Source organism: Xiphophorus couchianus, chromosome 5 (assembly GCF_001444195.1).
Source record: "Xiphophorus couchianus chromosome 5, X_couchianus-1.0, whole genome shotgun sequence".
NCBI classification, from domain to species: domain Eukaryota; kingdom Metazoa; phylum Chordata; class Actinopteri; order Cyprinodontiformes; family Poeciliidae; genus Xiphophorus; species Xiphophorus couchianus.
Genome location: NC_040232.1, coordinates 10,449,083 through 10,468,199, shown reverse-complemented (window position 1 = coordinate 10,468,199; position 19,117 = coordinate 10,449,083). Strand labels below are relative to the sequence as shown.

At 36.5% G+C, this 19,117-nt stretch overlaps 1 protein-coding gene across 1 annotated transcript in view; it reads right to left on the bottom strand.

The window, feature by feature from the left end:
- The window catches only part of usp43a (ubiquitin specific peptidase 43a), a 127,489-nt gene that overhangs the window by 69,565 nt on the left and 38,807 nt on the right, over positions 1-19,117 (bottom strand). Inside the window, exons 4-5 of the mRNA XM_028018045.1 lie at positions 15,414-15,511; positions 1,652-1,744 (exon numbers count right to left, since the gene is read on the bottom strand). Coding sequence (XP_027873846.1) covers positions 1,652-1,744; positions 15,414-15,511 — 191 coding nt within the window. The remainder of the gene's footprint in view (positions 1-1,651; positions 1,745-15,413; positions 15,512-19,117) is intronic.

Sequence of the window (19,117 nt, the reverse complement as noted above, 5' to 3'; positions counted from 1 at the left end):
TTCAGTTTTTGTGTTTCTACTACACTCTTGTGGATCAGAACTGAATTGGGATAAGGGGGAATTCTGCCTTCTGTGCTGAGTAGCACGAAGCAAACACACCTTCAGAACTAGTGTTTGACAATTATTCAGTTTTGTTAAACTACATTAAATATCCACAACATAACACTTTTTGCTCTGTCCTTAAAATATTTACCAATAGAAAACACAAAAGCAGTCCAATATAATAAAAAAGTAGATTTTTAATATTTAGAGCAATTAGGAGTAAATGTGTTATATGATCAGAGCAAATTCAAAATGGTTTGACTGTCTTCCGTTTTTCCTCCTTGCGTACTGGCATTATCTGCAGCACCCAGCCTTGATGCCATGCTGGCAGCCCAGCTCTGCGTCCTCTCAGGGGGCCTCAGACTTATCAGGCATTCAGCAGGGATACTGCTGCAGCAGGACAGTGCAGTGTGCGCTTCTGGTCAACGTGTTGCCAGTAACGCCCAAACTGAACCAAAAGGAATTCCCTCTTGTGCTGGAATAAATTAAAGTGGCCAGAGCCCACACTGTCAGAGAACTGCAGCTGCAGAACAGAGTTTGGAGTCAAGTCAGAGGAAGCCATGCAGAGAGGATTCAGAGCGGTGGCATCTGCATGCTTGCTGATAGGAAGATTCCTGGAGGACTTGCTGCACTTAAATTAAGGAACGGAATGTAAGAAATCCACGTGATGTTATTTATTAGTTGATTACTTAGCTATTTATTGTGTGACTATAGTGGGAGGAGGAATGTAAAGTTATATAACTGATCCAGACATCCTAAAGTTATTTCATATGTAAATGACGTGTAAAGCTTTAAATGCCTTTGTGGTTATTGTGGGTGTTTAGTTCTCTACTGTAACACAAGCTAAATGTGGGCTTAAATTGGAATACATAGTGGAATACATTAGAATACAAATGAAATACATTGGAATGCATTGGAATACATACGTAGTGAATACATAGTGCAGAACATGCAATACTGATGAAATGTAAGTTTGCTGCACTTAATAAACTGCTACAATTTTTAACATATAAATTGATATTAAAAACATTTCAAGCTATTACTAGTTAGTGGCAGATGCATATTTGCAAATAACTTGTCAGAATTGAGGTTAAAAAAAACATCTATAACTGGAGGGCCAATGGTAAGTTCAGTTCAATTTTGTAAGTTGAATTATAACCTAAAGAAGTCGGGATCCGACGAGCAATTTTGGAATTAAAAGCAACAGGAGAAACAAGCCAAAAGCAACCATAGTGTCAGAAACATTCTTCATATAAATACTTTGAAAAATCAGTTTGTCTGGTGACCTTTGTGCTCTACTGCTTGGATCTGTTGTCGATGTATAATGTCTGTATTTTAAATGTCTATCTTCATTGTTACATTGTTTTCTGGTTAAAATGTCTTCATGTGTCAAATATATACAGTCTTACTGCAGTATCCGACTTCCAGTGCAGTAAATGGAGACAGCACACAGAGATTGGTCAGGGATTTTTGGCTACAATAGTTTTTCACTTAGTATGACAATGACCTTCTGCTGGAGGTGTGTAACGCCCATTATATGTGGTTGACAGCCTTAATATGGCTCATCATAATTGCAATGTTACCCTTTGTGTTGCACGTTATACATTACCTGGTCTGTCGCAGGGGAAGCGGTAGAGAGATGCATAAAAATGGGTCAAAGGTGTTGCTTTGCTTAAGGCAGTGAGGGCACGTCAAGGAAGACCTGCAAAGAGACAAGAGACAGAAAAATTACATATTTTTCATTTGGCATAAATATCCTTTAGCCACATTTCTGTCAGCTTCTACAACTGATGCAACAAGGGCTGGAAATTCTATGAACATTTAAGCCATAAGAGCAGTCCAGTAGGCTTTGAAAAATGTACAAACACTGTCGCAATGATAGCAATTCAAACAGCATCACTTTACCAAATTCTAAGTACTTCCAGTGAGAACAGGATGAAGGAAGTATACAGCCTGCTTGGAAAACCATAACAAAAAGGCAAAAGAAATATTTAATTGGAGAGAAAATAAAAAAGAAAAGTGAAAATAGGAAAAACAAACACACTGACTACAAAAACAAAGGTCTGAAATGACAGCTCTAGAAAGGCAGAGGAAACCATTGAGAGCAAAGACAGAAGTTGTGAGGCAATAAGGTGGAAGGACACAAGAAAAATGAAGAGATGGATGGCAGCAGGATAGTTGAGCTGACAAAAACTAGAAGGTAACGCTGACAGAGAAAAGGCCGAGATAGGGTGCATCAGGGTTTTAAAGCTGACAGAAGGAGAGATGATAAGAGCAGAAGACTGACAGGAGGACAGGAACCCATCCTGTGGGTTGCTATCAGAAGGACTCCACATCCTGACACTGTTCTCCCAGGCAGAAGGAAGCCAAAAGGTTTCTGAGGAAGAAATGTAAACTGTCTGCGGCAGAAGCTAGGAAAACCATTTGGAATCTTGACAAAAGAAGAAAGAAAGCTTTAAAAAAAAAGAGAGATGCACCAAAGAGCTTTTATCAATATTTGCTTTTAACCAAGATCTGATCTGCATGTCTCCACTTTAGTCACTTCTGGTTCTGAAATTAAAAATTACAAGGGGTATGGATAGTTTTGGGCTCAACTCTATATTAAGTAATTTCTCTCTTTTAGAAATTGCAAGAAGGCAGAGTCTGTTCAAGAAAAATAAACTTTTCCATTCTGTATTCCAGCCTTTTCAGTTCTGAAATAAGGAACTTACACAAAAAACATGGTTTAAAGGGTTCCTCAGCTAGTTCAACAGAATCAGAACGATATTAGATAAAAAATAAACTGACATGCTGGGTTGTCTTTAACACATGATTATTAAATATACAATGTATATCTCCGCAACATTTTATAAAAATTTTTCAATCAATCACAACAAATAAAGATCTAAAGAGTCTAAAATCTTACATCTGTCTCTGGTTAGAGAACAAAAGCCATTATTAAGAAGCCTAGCATGATTTCCAGGGTTATATGTTGATGATAAAAACATAACACATTATAGTGTTTAAATAAAGAGAACGCTGCAATCCAGACTATATTTAGTCTTTGTTCCAGCAGTTATTTATTACAATCAGCTCCAAACAATAGGTTTATGCCTTCATATAAAGGAACTCTGTGTTTCTAGCAGTTTTTAAGACTTCTTTAGGTTTGTTCCTTAGTACAGGAGCACAGAAACTGACTGCTGCGTCTGCATGTTTGGTTCTGACTCTGGGGTGCAGAATAGCCTAGAACCAGAAGAACTGAGTGAGCTGGTAGGTTGAACAACAAATATTTAATAAATTTAGTAACTTATAAACTAAAAAGTATTCTAAAATTTATTCTGTGAGATACAGGGAGCCAGTGTAAGGACCTTAGAACTGGGATGATGTGCTCTGCCTTCCAAGTTTTAGTGAGAAAGTGAGCAGCAGCGTTCTAGATCAGTTGCAGCTTTGAAGAGACCTTTGCAGTAATCAATTTGACAAAGATAACCACAATGATGAGATTCTCAAGATCTTGTTGGGACATTAGTCCTTAACCTGAAAATTCTCTTCAGGTGTTAGAAGGCCAACTTTGCAATTGTCTTTTTGTGACCCTGAAGGTTCAAGTCCATTTCTACACACATATTTCAACCATGATAAGTAGTTTCTAGTGCTAATAACTGCAGATGTGCGCTGAGTTTTGATCTTTCTCCTCAGGTGCAAAAATAATTACTTTGGTTTTGTTTCTGCTCAGTTAAAGAAAGTGGAGGCACATCCATGAATTGATTTGTTCTAATCATCTGTTCAACATCTGAATGGCTTCATACTCACTTGATAATACTGTAATATAGAGCTGTCTGTCATCTGCATAGCTATGATAATATTCTTATTACATCAAAAGAGCAAAATTCCTCTCTTATCTACATTAAACAATATTATGAAGCTTAAATAAGTTTTAAAAATAATTTTTCTTTTTTTAAATCTAGAGAGTTTATAGGATTAGACCATCGTGACAGATATATTAATAATAGAACAAATCATTTTTATTGTCAGCCAATGTTTGTGAATTTTGCTGTACCAAATAGTTGAAATTTAGTAAACATGTTTACAGTCAAAGTCATGCAAAAAAACATTTTGAAGGTAAAATGTGATGATAAAAACAGTGTATTTTGTTAATGCTAAAAACAAATCATAACTAACCTTCAGTTTTTCGTAAATGGTCTCAACTTTCTTCAAATGAGTGGAAACAAAACTGAAGTAATTGGTTAGAACGCTTGCCTTATAATTAACTTTGATCTCAGGGTGGATGACAGTCATATTATTCATCTGCAATCTTTTGAATTTCAAAGACCCATTTTCAATATGAGGTTTTAGCAAAAATCAAACCACTCGAAGTGAACTTAATTTTGTTATGTCAGTATGCTGTAGCTACCAAAAAACAAACTAAAGTCTATAAGAACAAATGTACTGACACAAGTTGTTGTATTTTTCCTGTAGTGGTTCACTGAAAGAATTTCAATTTCTGGACACACACAGCAAACTGCTTTATTTTCAGTCTCGTTTTTGCTTGTTTCAATGATTGTGCTGGCTCTGGATGACGCCCAACTACCACTACTAAAAGTGTCTTCACCACAAGCATCTTGAAACATTATGCAGTGTCGTGCTGATTCCAACAAGCCTTTCCAAACCACTCTAAACTTAGCGGTTTCACACAACCAGAGGAAGTGGAGTCATCCTTCCTAATTAGGATAGTAATGATTTAACAAAAAAAATGAGGAAACAAAAGTAAAGTAATGGATTTTTTTTAATTCAGCTATGTTTCAAGCTTGGCAAGTGTAAGAACTACTTTACACTTGTGCAGGAGGTAATAAAAGAACGTAAATATGTTTAAAGGGTCCATTGACATAAAATTCACCAGATCTTGCCAAAAACCCAAATAATCTAGCTATGAAAGAAAATCAAAGCTAAATTATGTTAAAGGTAATAAGTTGTAATATCACATTTTGAAATCAGACATAAAACTTAATGATCTTCTGTGCATCTCTAAAAAAACAGTAATTTTATAACAAACAAAGACTTTCCTTGTCGAAAAAGGCTAATGATCAATCAGATGGAGTCCCTGACCGAGCAGATTTTAGACATGGGGAACCGAAGCAAACAAACAAAAAAATTATAATAGTCTGAGCCAATTAATACTGACAATACTCTAAACCTCAACAAAGGTTAAAATCCTCCCTATAAAAGGCATTGTTAAGATACAATAATGTCTCTTTCTACAAACTGGCTTTATTAAAACCTGCAGCCTATCAAAGGACATCCTCATATCATCCCACTTCCAAAAATCAGAACGGTCCGTTTAGGAATCCTGTCACACAATCGGACCAATTCTGGTGCTTCACCAGACATTGTTGTTCCAAAACGGTCGGTGCTTGGAGACGGCTCAGTAAGTTACTTTTCTTCAATCATTCAGGGACTCAATCATGCGTCTCCGGCTTTTAGACCATACGACTCTCTCCATTCTCATTCTCGGAGTCTGGGAAAAGACGTCTTGTCAGGGGAAATCAACTCTGCTAAAAGGTCTGGAGAAAAGAAAAGTCTGAAAGTGTGAAAACATGAAGTCCTGTTTGTTGCTGTTTTGTTTTGTTAATGCTGTGCAACCATCAAAATGTTTTATTTTGTATTCAGGGTTTTTATACCATTACAATATCATACTAGTCCATACACATAGATTATTAGACAGTCAAAATCTCAATCATTGTCAGATTGTTTGTTCAGATTTTTACTTTCCACCACTTTAATCTGCAAGTAGGAGTTGCAGTTGAAATACAACTGTAAAACCACTCAATGTTAAAGCTTTATTTATCGTTTCAAATTTATTTCCTCAGAGACAAAACAAAAAACAACCATACACTTTCAAAAGGGCAACCATTGTCCTGGCCACAGTCCCTCTAACCACATGCTAAGTGGAAAGCCAGTAAAATGATTTACTAAATACTGTTTGGCTCATTGAAGTTTATTTTATATAAACAGATGCATGAACCTATCAACACTTAGAAGGTTAAACTTTTTGGGGATTTTGCAATGACATCATTCCACATCATTCAGTTTGAGTATATTTGTAAAAGGCCAAGATCACAGATTTTGAAAATGATTAAACAGCTTTGCTCTTCACATATTATTGTGTGAGTACTGCATTTCTGCCTCAACATATGAAACTTAAAGTGCAGCATAAGTGATTTTTCTTACATGTCTTGTCCACTCTTATGTGTACAATAATCCCATTTTGTGTAAGGAAGAATATTTTGTAAGGGAGAAAATGTTCTAATGCTTTTATATATGCAGTTGAGAGGTTATTTTTCTTACATCTGCTTAAGTGAAAAGTGCTTTTACACCAAAAACCTTCTTCTCCATTCCACAATAAAATGACCTTCTTATTCACATGAAAAATAAATAATAAAAAAGAAAATAAAAGTGACTATTTTCACAGAGAAAGGTCATGCAGTCGCTGGCTAGCATCCACTTCAAAGTCTGCTTCAACAAGGGAAGCTGGTGTGTCAGCAGGAGGGTAAATGCTTGTGAAGCTGAGCTTTAAGGAAACCTCTGCAGGTGGTAAAGCATCAAAAATCAAAATGTAGAAGGTCAGTGTCTGAAAACATTCTTGGATGCTACTTAGCTGAACATCCTGGAACAGCCAGACATTTCCCTCAGAGGTCACCAAGAGTGCACCAAAGTCCAGCTGCATATTTAGAAGAAATGCCTTAAATTGATTAAAAGATGTTTGTTTCTGGCCTTAAAAAGATAATCAATCTGACTGAATGAGTATTCCAGCTGCAAACTGTTGCTGGTCTGCTGTAAGTCAACAGCTTAGTCAGTGTCTCTCCAAAGCAACATCAAGTCAAGTCAAAGTCTATGTATATATCCCATTTACAACAACCTGAGCTGACCAAAGTGCTTCATAATAATTACAGCATTATGTTATTAATTATAACATAAGAAATAAAATTGAATACCAAGACATACTAAATAAAGTCAGGGCTCTGCCACAAAGACGGCTCTGTCACCTCTAGTCTTTAACCAGAAGCTGATCGGCTGATTTCTCACAAAGAAATGTTTTTACAGGGACAGGTTTCACATGCAGTTTGTCTTGGTGGGATTTAAATGGAGTGAAGCCTTCCCTTGTCAGAATACAATCAAACTTTAGTTCTAACTGTTTGCAGGACTGGAAATTGGAACATTTAATGACAGGTGATATTACTAAGATGAAATATTGCTGCCTCATTCACCCAGCTTTCAGACAACTTCTTGGTGTTGGAAAGTTTCATTGCTCTCAAAGTGTCACAAAGTGACAAATTTGGTCATGTTAGGGGACTCTGCTTGAAAAAGATTTGATTTTAAAATGGATCTTACCCAGTTTTTATTTTACCTTCAAAACATTAATAATGAATAATTTCTTCAAATCTTTGATCAATTTAATTGACTAGATATAAAATAAGTGGGATTTCCTCAAAAATAGCCCCAAGTTAAAAGAGCGATAACATCTTATATACTAATTCATATTTATTATTACAGCTCAACGACTTCTTTTTTTCCACACATGCATAAAACCAGCCAAAGGTTTTTGATTTATCTCTATATCCACAGATAAATGTCTCTCAGTAATATTCATCAGATCATCTTAGAAAGAAATCCTCCCTTTGTTCATCAGATATTGAAAATTTTCAGTTATGTTAAGATATTCATGATTAGTCTGTTACTTTTTGCCACTGTTTTGTTTGCTTGTGTATTTTAGTTTAGAGGAGTTCTAAGAATGTGAATAGCATAACAATTTGTTATTTACCATTCAAGTATATGTAATATTATGTAAGACCTCCCCATCAAATCTACATCTAAATAAACTGCACTGTAGAAAAAGCAAAAAACTTCAACTGATTTGCCTAGAGAGAGACTGAGATTGAGCTTTCCCACTGTCTCTTCTGCCATTAAAAATAAATACTGCAAACAGAAGAGAATGACAGACGGAGACAGGAGGAAGGTTTTGACAAAGACTCATTTAAAAACACAGGGGTACAATGGAGTGTCTGCAGCACAAAACTCCCACGTAAGCAGCCCAAACCACAAGACGGTCCCCTGCTCTAATCACAAACATTTATTCAGATCAACCAACTCAACCAAACTCCTTTGAGGAGCGTCTCTGTGAGATATTAAAAGAATCAAGAGGGAAGAAGGAGGAAGAGAGCGAGACTGAGTAAGTGTTGTAGGCAGAAGGAGAGGGGAAAGCAAGAGAGTAAGGCAGATATAAACAAAAATCTTTAAAAATGCAGGGAGCAAAACATCATCCAATGCGATCAATCATGTTGAGATTGGAAGAATGGTTCTGTTAGCATTTAGATGCAAAGTAACTCCCTGTTGAAAAGATGGCTTTAAAAGAAGCTTTGCACTCAGCACACTGCAGCCAGCTCAGAGTAATGAGATAAGAAAAATGGATATGAATATGCATATGTGCACTTCAGGAGGCTGGATGAAACCAAGAGCAGGAAACAAATTCCCAAACATTTAAAATATCCATTACTCATTAACCGAGCGGGAGCCGCCAGGAAGCTTATTCCTCTGAGCCTGAAACAAACCAACACAAAGGATTCACTGAAAAAACTTACACTGTGATCATGTGGGGAGAGAGATGATGGGCTTAAAGGGTCGGTTCGAGCTTTTTGAAGTGAGACTGTGAAGATATTGTTGGTAATAGCTCTCCAACCTGTAGTAGGAGGATGTGATCTCCCTCATGTTTAATTCTTTCCACAAATTTTCTTCCAAATTAAAATCAGGAGTCTGGCTGGACCAATCAAATCATTAATACTTCCAGTCAACATGTTGGTAAAATTAAAAGATCAATTCAAATCTAAATCTGCCACGGGAATGAATAATTTTGGGCTTGATTGTTTTACTGATAACTTCACACAACTTCATTAAAAAATATTTTAAAGACAAGTAAAAGAATCAAGCATTTTACAAATAAAAACTGCAATACAAATATTCAATGTTTTAATGGTTTCAAATCTACTAAAATGTTCTCACATTGTTCCTGCAGTTTGATGTTCCTTTAATGAGTCGGAGTAAAGTGCCAAACTGCCAAAATTTGGACGATCCTTCACCTGTTTGCACACAGTGTTGGTTGATTTACATGGTTCTCTTACAAGGAAGTTTAAGTTAACTCCCTGAAAATGGATTGAAACTAAAGGAGCGCAGTTATAGTAACATCCTCTAAGCTACAAGTAGCATGTCTGCTAAATGGAATCTGTATCAGTAAAGTCAGTAACAGATGGTATTGTTGACATGTCTTGTTGACTTTGATTGCGCTCCAGCCGTGGTTTGTTGCATCAAAAGTATCAACATAATGAACAGAACAGGTTTAAAAAAAGATGGATAAATGATGCGCCTTACACCACCAGCCCTCAACCACACATCACTGGTGGGGGTTTCTTAATTAAAAAACATGTCTGCCCATGTGTGTTGCCCTTTAAGCAAGTGGCTGGCTGGTAGATTAATTATCAGCTTGTTAGACCCTCAGGTTTATTCATTAAAGAGTAGAACATCACATCACTACAATAATTCAATTGCTATTGTAATAATAACTATAACAGTAAAATTTTGTTAAGAGCATTTGTACACTCCATAGCCAAACATACAATAAAGTGCATGTTTGTGCAAGTCCCATAAACACCAATTATAAAATTGGCAGGTGTAGCAGAATTTTGTCTTTTTTTTTTAATTATATTTAACTGAAGTAAAACTAGTGTCATTAATGGATGAAAGATTTTTGTGATTTTAAAAAGAATGGTTGTTAATACACTCTTTGTATCAAGTCAAAATAACAATAGTATTACTTAATGTTTTATTAGCAGCAGGAGGAGAGATTGGGACCATTTTTTACTGGATAAAAGGAGAGAAATAATTTTACTTATATATATTTTTATTATAATAACTATGAGAGTTGAATTGTTCCCGTGACAATCTCACATTGATCCAAAACACAAATGTCTGTTTCATATTGAAATATTTAACTGGATCCATTGAAAGAGTTCTGTTTAAATTTTAAAAAAATATTCACTGTATACACACATTATATACCTTCAAATAAGAATATATAATTTTTAATCATCACTATTCACTCAAGCACAAGAACACCATGATCACTGAATCACCTTTTAGTACCTTTGGTTGTGAAAAGGTGCTAAGTCCTGCTGGAAAATGAAATCAGCATCTCCACAAGGCTTTTTAACTCAAGGAAGCATGAAGCCCTCTAAATATTCCTGGAAGACGGTTGCGTTGACTGTGAGTTTTAGAAAACACAGTCTAAAATTTTCAACAGATTACATGGTACCAAAAATCACCACCAACTGTGGAAACTTCATTCAAGACTTTAATCAATAGGGATCATATGCCTCCCCTTCTTTCTCCAGAACTGATTACCACATAAAAAATTAAACAGTACTTATCTACCTCTAATTTCTTGTTTCTGGTGCATCTTTGCCATGCTTCCACAGTTTTTTCTTTCACTCAACTTTCTATAAATAAACTTGGAAACAGCCAGTCTGCTCAAGATACCTTAACATATGTTTGGTCAGTTTGCTGATTAGGGTGTAACTTGAATTTCCAATCTTTACCTTTTCACAATATACTAATTTTTTGAGAAGGAATTTTGGCTTTTCATTATCCGTAAGCCATAAACATAACAATTATACTCTAAGCCAAATAAAGGCTTGGAGTATGTCACTATATCTGTAAAGAATTTGTACAACAGGTGAAATATTGAACTTTTTTAGAATATTCTTATACTTTTAGCTTTAAATATTTTTAAAAAAAATGAATATTTCAACCAGTGCATTAAGTGAATTGTGGTCCTCACTGAGCAGTGATTAAAGATCTGTGTGACTGCATGCCCTACGGAATCCAATTACTGCTACTCTTCTGAAAGGAGGAACCATTACCTTGCTTGCTCCAAAAGACAAATAGTAAAAGCATGAAGAGGAGCCCTTCAGTATCTCTAAATATAGCCGAAATTGTTTCTAGTGTGGATGTAAAAAGATCAGAGAGGCGGTGTGTGTGTCAGAGACAAGAAATAGAACAAAGACAGAGCAATACATTTTTAAGTGTTTGTGGAAGGCAAGGACAAGACATTTATATGAAAATTCACTATTATTGGGATGAGCAAATGAATTCTCAGCTGCTATATTCCAGTTATGTCTCAAACACTCAGGCATGTGTAGTATAGCGAGGAAAACCAAAGAGAAAACACAAAGAGGGAAAAAAAGATGACACTCAAGATAATCTTCACTCTTACTTTAACACTCTCTAAACTCCCCAAAGAATAGGCTTAGTGCGAGTCTTTTCAATTAGCCAGTCTGAGAGCATCATGGGTATTTACGCTCTACAGGGATATGGGCCATCCCCAGACATTCGATCCATGATTGAGCAGACAGGGAAATGGATAATCACAGGAAGCAAAGGTTGGTTAACCTAACACAGCTATCATAAACATCATAGTTGTGCCAGAGTCTGACCTTTTTATTGATTGGCTAACATGTTAATCAGCTGAAAGTCAACATGTGTGAGATAGACCAAACACGACCGGAAATATTCTCCAGGGTGACAGACTAACTGCATAGTCATTGCTATTTATCTGGTGAGATTTTCTCTTCTGTAAAACCCTGAAACATCGATGTGTTTTGAACAGGAAATGCTGTTTACTTCCATAGAGATGCATCGATCAGAGCTTTGAAAACTAATATGTGATCTTTCAAATTCAGTATGCTCCATCACAGTCCATTACAGAGAAAAAGTGGAAACCTCAAAGAAGATAAATTTGGGACAACTTTGATCTGATGTGTTCAGGTCTCTGGGTAGCTGCTGGCTGTACACATGGTCAGCAATAATACTCAGCTAGGTTGTGAATTACACCACCTCCACCAGCCTGAAGTGTTGACACAAGACAGGATGGATCATCACTGAAATTGAGACTCACTGGACCAGGCAACACCTTCTCCATCTATTATTGTCCAACTTTAGTGATCCTGTGTGAATTATAGCACATGCTCTGTTTTTACCAGACACGAGTAGCACCTCATGTGTTTTTCTGCCTGCCTTTTTGCCCACACAGCTGCTACACAATGGATATTTTCTCTTTTTCAAATCATTCTCAGAGAAGAGGTTGTGGATAAAATTCCTGGCCAGACATTTCTGAAACACCCAGACTAACCCATCTGGCCCCAGCAAGCATGTCACTTTCTTGTTACTTAAGTCCCTTTTATTCCACATTTTAATGCTTAACATCAGCTATTCATCTTAGTAACATCCATTTGCCTGAATGCACTGATTTTGGTATTTTGATTAGCTGATTGACTGTGCTGAAAACCACCTGAACAGATGTACGATGGACACCTGTTGTTTGTGGGCATTAGGGACCACATCATACTGCTAGATCCTCTATTTTAATAGCTCATAAATAACACTTACTTTAATATGTATTAATGCACAGAGTGGAAACAGTCTCACCATGGTCTTTCTTATCTCTGGTTTTTCTTAACCATGGTCTTTCTTGGTGCTAATTGGGTGTTACAGCCAATTGGCACCAAGGGAAATAAAAGCAGCTAATTGACTGCGTTGCAAGTGCCATCCACAAGCATGACAAGAAGCATTGTGCTACGATATTTTTACTTCCCAAACTCCATTGTCTTTCAAATATCTTGGATATGCTCTTTGAAAAAAATCTGCTTTTAAAAATGTTTTTTTTGTGTTTTATGCCTTTTTTCTTCCTCTTATTTGCTTTTAAATATCTCAGTAATACTAAAAATAGTCTTCAGCCCTCAGTAAAAACTTCCCCACCGAAGAAAGATTCATTGTTTGAGTTTTTAAATCGACTGCTCGCTGATAATTGTTTTATATATTTTCTTTTGACTTAAATTTAAGAAAAAATATTTGTGTTTTTCCATTTATATGCTAACATCACCCTCAACATAAACTCAACGATCATAATTAACATGATTACAGTTTGCTTGGACCAAGTCATAATCAGAGTGCTAACTTTTAGTTAAGCCACACCTTAGAAATTTTTATATTTGACTCAAGTTTTACGTTTGAAAAACTAATTTGTTCAGCTGTACAGCAGTTCAGTACAGAGGAAATCAAGCGTTTAATGTTGCAACTGTGGAATAAACTGAACCTACACATCAATCCAACTCTTGATGGTTTTAAATCTTATTTAAAAACATATCTTTCCTCACTGGTTTTCAATACAGTATGAGACATGGAGTTGTAGGTGAGGGATTGTTGATTAGTTTGTCGTTTTGTACTTTGTTGTCATTTCTGTATAGGACTTTGGTCAAAGTTGTAGTTGTTTTTAAATGCGTCTTGCAGATAAACTGGAATACTCAGATCTCAAGACCACTTTTGGGTGCATCTTTAGACTCAAATCCTTTCTATGTTATGTCTGTTTGATCCACGTCATTTAAGGTGAACTTTTGAACACTGTGTTCTAGGTGGGAGAGGATCAAAAACATCCATGATATTACAAAGAGCATAGTGCAGAACGCGGTATCCATGACGGCAAGGGGGTGCAAAACTGTCTTTGGCTTACATCACTTACTCCTTTGTAAAATGGACCATGTGAAGCTGTACTATAAAACATGTCTTACAGCCTTACAGGCAGATACATTGTTGCATAAAGCATAAGTGACCTGTGGTGCCCGCCGGTCGGTATACTCATGTAAGATCCATTAGAAGACAGGCAGAGCCATAAAAACAGCAGAAAGTAGCACTAAACTAGAGATTACTGGACAAATTAAGGGGGGGGTATAATATAAAATCAACTTTTTTAAGCTTTATTTCATGTTTTAATGTTATTACGTCATCAAAAACATACATGGATTTTTTTAGTTCTTTCATGCCTGTTTGAGAAATCCTTGAGTCTCAGGGGTACTTAAGCACTTTCTTTCATAAAACACTGCCTATTTCCAAAAAGCTCCTCCTTAAAGCTGCAGTCATCAGCCGAGCTTCCGCCTCAGAGTTTTCCTCCCCCACACCTATTTCCACTCAGCTCCTCTAGACTAGTGGCACCAGCAGTTAGCAAAGGTCTGGTGAAACTGCAAGTCTGCTAAGCTCATCATAAAAACTACTTCTCAGTCCAACACTCCCAAGAATGTTTGTAGACAGTATAATGGAGATTGTTGTGATGACATGCTGAAGGCAGGGCAGGGCTACTGTCAGAAAGGGCAGTAGCTTCTTAAAGAAATGGAAGCCCAATTTCAAGGCATAAAACAATTTCAAGGCATAAAACGGTAAAGTTACATATCTTTCAAGTTATTTTTTATATACGCAGCATTTTAATAACCAAAGGTAACAAGTTACTTGATTGTGTTATAAAATGGCAATTTGTGCCTTGAAAATACATAATACCTATCCTTCCCTCCCTTTTCTAAAACTGCTTATCCCTCTTGCATAAAAGAAGAGAAAGGCACATCTAATTTAGATGACAAACTAAACTTCCTGTGAATTAGAACTTAAAATTTGCAACTCATTAAAAAAAGGTTAACGGAAATCCTTATCCTCAAAGATGAAGCTAAATTCTCCATAGACGAAGGCAGCTGACTATGTACTGCAAGTGAAGCATGGAGAGCCGGAACTGTAGATAAATCCCATGGATCCTCCATAGGTCTGTCTGACCTATTTTCATCCATTCCCACCATGTCTGAATAGATATACTCTCTAATGGCATGTACTGCCCTGCGCTTACTAAAAAAAAAAAAAATCAACCCTAACACCTTATCTACAGTACACAGCAAGCACCCTGAATAATTCATGAGATATCCAAGTTTTAAAAGTAGTCCTCCTTATTCTCACTTTCCATTCTTTTGCCAGAAACACCTACAGGCTGCAGAGGCGAAGCAACATTCTCTTTGATATTATTCTCAAAATATAACAAGTAAAAAAAACAAGGAGCATGTCTACAAGAAGTTCTGGAGTGTTTGAACATATGTATTAGGGATCCACCGATATGAATGCTGTTATGGTCAACAACCAACTATAATTGATATAGATTTTTCCTTTCAACACCAGAAAAAAGACCATAGAGCTGAAATTGCTTCTCTGCCTCAGCTAAACACCCAATCCTATACTCCTAATCCTATACTGTATCATTATTACAGCCACATGCCCAAACAAACACCACATGGCCAACCACTCTCTTTTCCCTCCCAAAACATACACACAAACAGCAACACGATGGAAATAAACCTGGGTTGCTAATTTTGGCGCAGTTGTACATATGGGATCATAACCAAAATGTTACAAAAAATGACTAAAACCAGTCAATACTGATGCTAATGTAGATGTATCTCCCTGCTGTTTATCTCAGCAACACTCACCTGTACTGAGCCTGAAAGTGTTCTTGGACAAAGCTGTGGTGACCCCGAGGCTGCTGTGTGTTGGGTAAACTGGAAGGATTCTCTGACGCATTGGTTGCCTGTAGGCAGAAAGGTAGAGAAGTGGCACATTAAGGAAACAATCACTGTAGGAGACATTAGATGGTGAACTCAAGCTTGCAAGACAATGCTGTTGAATGCAAATGCACAAATACAGGCAAGTCAATGTCATTCTTTTTGTCTATACAAATCCAGAAGCTAGCATTCTGTCTATATTACCTTTGTTTTCTCAAAATTAGAAAAAGGAAAATGTCTCACTTCCAAATCTTGTCCTCTCACAAATTTAGCATTAAATAAATAATTGAGGCCGATAATCTTAGATGAATAGAGAAGCAGACAGAATCTGTTGATTTTAAGATTGACCAGCCATAACCGCTGCCTGGTTGCTCAGAAAAATCTTCTTTTCCTCAAGCACAGAGTGAACCATACCTACTAACAGGCCCAAGAACAACGCTCTTCAGTGTGGAAGTCATTTATACAGGAACAAGTATCAAAGTTCCCAATTTGTCCCTATTATGAACAAGGTATATACAACTGCAGTCTGAGGAAGCAGCAGTTAGAAGTTACTTAAAAATATGAATATTTTCAATGGAGGAATCCCTTCTGCTTTAATGGGTACTACTCATTTTACTCACTTTGTACTTTTGCAGTTTTGATTAATTACTAGAGCTACACAATATCAGGAAAATATGTAAGTGTGTTATTGTTCAGAATTGCAATTTCAGTATTTCTGGTTATCATAAAACCCACATTTTTCAGATGTGTTTCCTTAGTTACCATGACATAATGTCCCCACCACACTTTCAGTTTTAGCAATAAAACCAAATCTGGTTTGGCTAATAAGGGACAGTTATAGTCCAGCCACCTGGCGAAATATGCAGTGAGTGCATAACATTTGAGACATGTCCTCCAAGTAATAATGTCTAAACAGTCCTCTGTGGTTGTGAGATACCGCACACTCATACTGTGAAGACAACTGCAATTCAATATAGTTTCTGTTTTAATGCCCATCATTTTTAGGTAGGAGCGATTTACCTGAAGTTGACTCCAGCAGATACCAGAGCGGCTGAAAGGATTACAGAGTACTTGCTTATCTTTATCCTTTTAAACCTTCAGCCTGATTCTGTTATGTGACATTAAATTTGCAAATGCTGGCGGCATTTACGAAATTCCAGAGTTAAGGTAAGGGTCTGCAATTTCTATTGAGTAAATAGAGAGACAGATATTTGCATTTAGGACAACCATGCTGACATGGGTTTTAAAAGAAAAAATCTGTTCTTAACCAGTAGCTGTAGAAGATGGTTTTAATGCCTACAGTATTGTGCTAATGTCCACTGAAATAAAATAAAAAATAGCTGCACTGGACAGAACAAGTAGGAGATACTTCAAACATATCAAGAAATAAAATAACAATGCAAATCCAAAAAAATGAAAACAGCAATAGACTGATACATTTATGTTATTTCACCAACGCTGTTCCAGTGTCAAGCCATGGCTACAAAGGCAAAGAACATAGCTTCTCCAAGGTATACCTAACTTCATTTTTTTTAAAAGTCACTGATACCTAAAATAGCTAAATTTGAGTCATCTTCACTCAGTAATAAAACGTCATCAAACGGTGTCATCAGTGCAACCTGACAGCAATATTTGATCAATCACCTGGCCAATCTCCGATTAGCAACAGTCAAGAAGAAAATCGTCCAATTTCAGTCATCAGCCATTTTCTAGGTGCAATAAAAATACTAAATATAGCGTTTTATAAGATGTCAATGAAAATGAAATTTTCAGTGATAACAGATAGGATTTAAAAATTAGCTAAATTTGAAGGGGAAAAATGATGGTGTGACCTTTTGGAGGTAGACATTCACTATGGTTTACTACTCCACATGTGACCTTTGAAACTCATTATTCAGGATGTTTTGTAACTTGGAAACTTGGACAACAGACACTCAAGTGTCCTACTAAAACCTTCTGTGTGACTCACCAAGGTACCAAGAACTTGTCTTGTCCTCCCTCTCTGGGGAACTGAGACTTTTTCTATTCGTCTTGAACCGTGTCCACAGAAAAATGACAATCTAACTTTGACAAGACTGTTCTTTTGTTTGGACAGAATCCAATCATTGCTGCATTAATTTTGAACAATAAGCTTCTTCTTTGCATCTGCATAAACTTCTCCAAGTATGACTAGCTTAAATACATACCCAGGTAAAAAGGCACAAGGACCAAGAAACACATTTGGCTGTTCCCAAGCTTCCCTTCAGTTTTAGATTTGACCTCATGCTCGCTTTGATATGTGGCTCAAAGTGTTTTGACAGAAAAGATTGTAACATTTTCCAGGATTTATTTGTACAATATTAAGTGCAACAAAAGAGGATTTCAAGAAAACACAGCAACACTAAATGTCTTATTCAGGTGAAGTGCAACAGCCTCTGAACAAAATACAATAACACTTTAACCTTTATTTATAAAACAATCAACTTCAACTAGCAACTGCATCTGATAGCCATTACCTCTGCTTTCCTCCATGTTTCCACAATTTTTTACCCATCTTCTTCTAATTTCAATGTTACACAGAATTTAAAAAGACCAATGATTATAAAAAGCAACTTTTAAAATGAAAGGAAAAATCTTTATGTAAAAAGTAGTTATTGACACACCCCAAAAGTCCTCATAGTATCCCACTTCTGCAAACTGTCACCCATTGCATCAGGCAACATACCAACCGTCAGCAGCCATCTTCAAGGGGCCAGATGATGTTAGGTTGGAAGGCTAACATGAACTTCTCAATGAGTTGAAATGATTTCTTATTCTCCAACTCTGAATTCCCCATGAATCTGTGCTCTGAGCGGTTTGAGGAGTCAAATATTTCTCCAGCCCAGCCAGGGGAAATGTTTTTTGACCCAGATGCAGTCTTTGTCTGTCTGCTGGTGGGAGCTCAGATTCCCTCTGGATATCTCTGCACTTCAATTCCTACATGAAAACATATGCTAGTATCAAAGCCCTGCTGATTTCCTGAAGCACACACAGTCATGTGGACTGCTCCTGAGCATCCATCTCCATCTCACAGGGTTGGTCTAAAAGATCGGAAATCGATGCAACAGAGAAAAGGAAGAAGAAAGTAGTTTGTGTAGCTGGAAAGAACATATAAGATGAGATCCTTCATCTGGAGATAAAAAGCTTGATCTATAACTAATTGGGTGCAGATTTCAATCAAAAAATCAACTTTTAATGGATTCTTAGAAAATATGTATGTGCAAAGAGAAAACAAAAAAGTGAACCTAATTAAAATTATGTGTCTGAGTTTCCTTAAACAATAGTAAAGTTACTCATTTAAACTTGCTATATCCAGACTTTGGTTAATCAACTTTGGATGTCACTAATGGAAATTACAGCTTATTAGCCATAAAGTGTAATAGCTTTCAAACCACAGAGGCAACCCTGTCATTGCTCTTAAGTCCTTAATGACAACGAATTTGGAAAGTCTTCCATATTAAACAAGAGAGAATAAGAGATAAAATAAACGGTGGCCAAACAAAAAGATACAGAATCTGTTATCATCCCAAACCACATTTCAAATCAACATGTTGGCTCAGAAGGCATCACACATTCACCTTTCTGCCAGCCGCAGCTCTGAGTCATCCTTACAC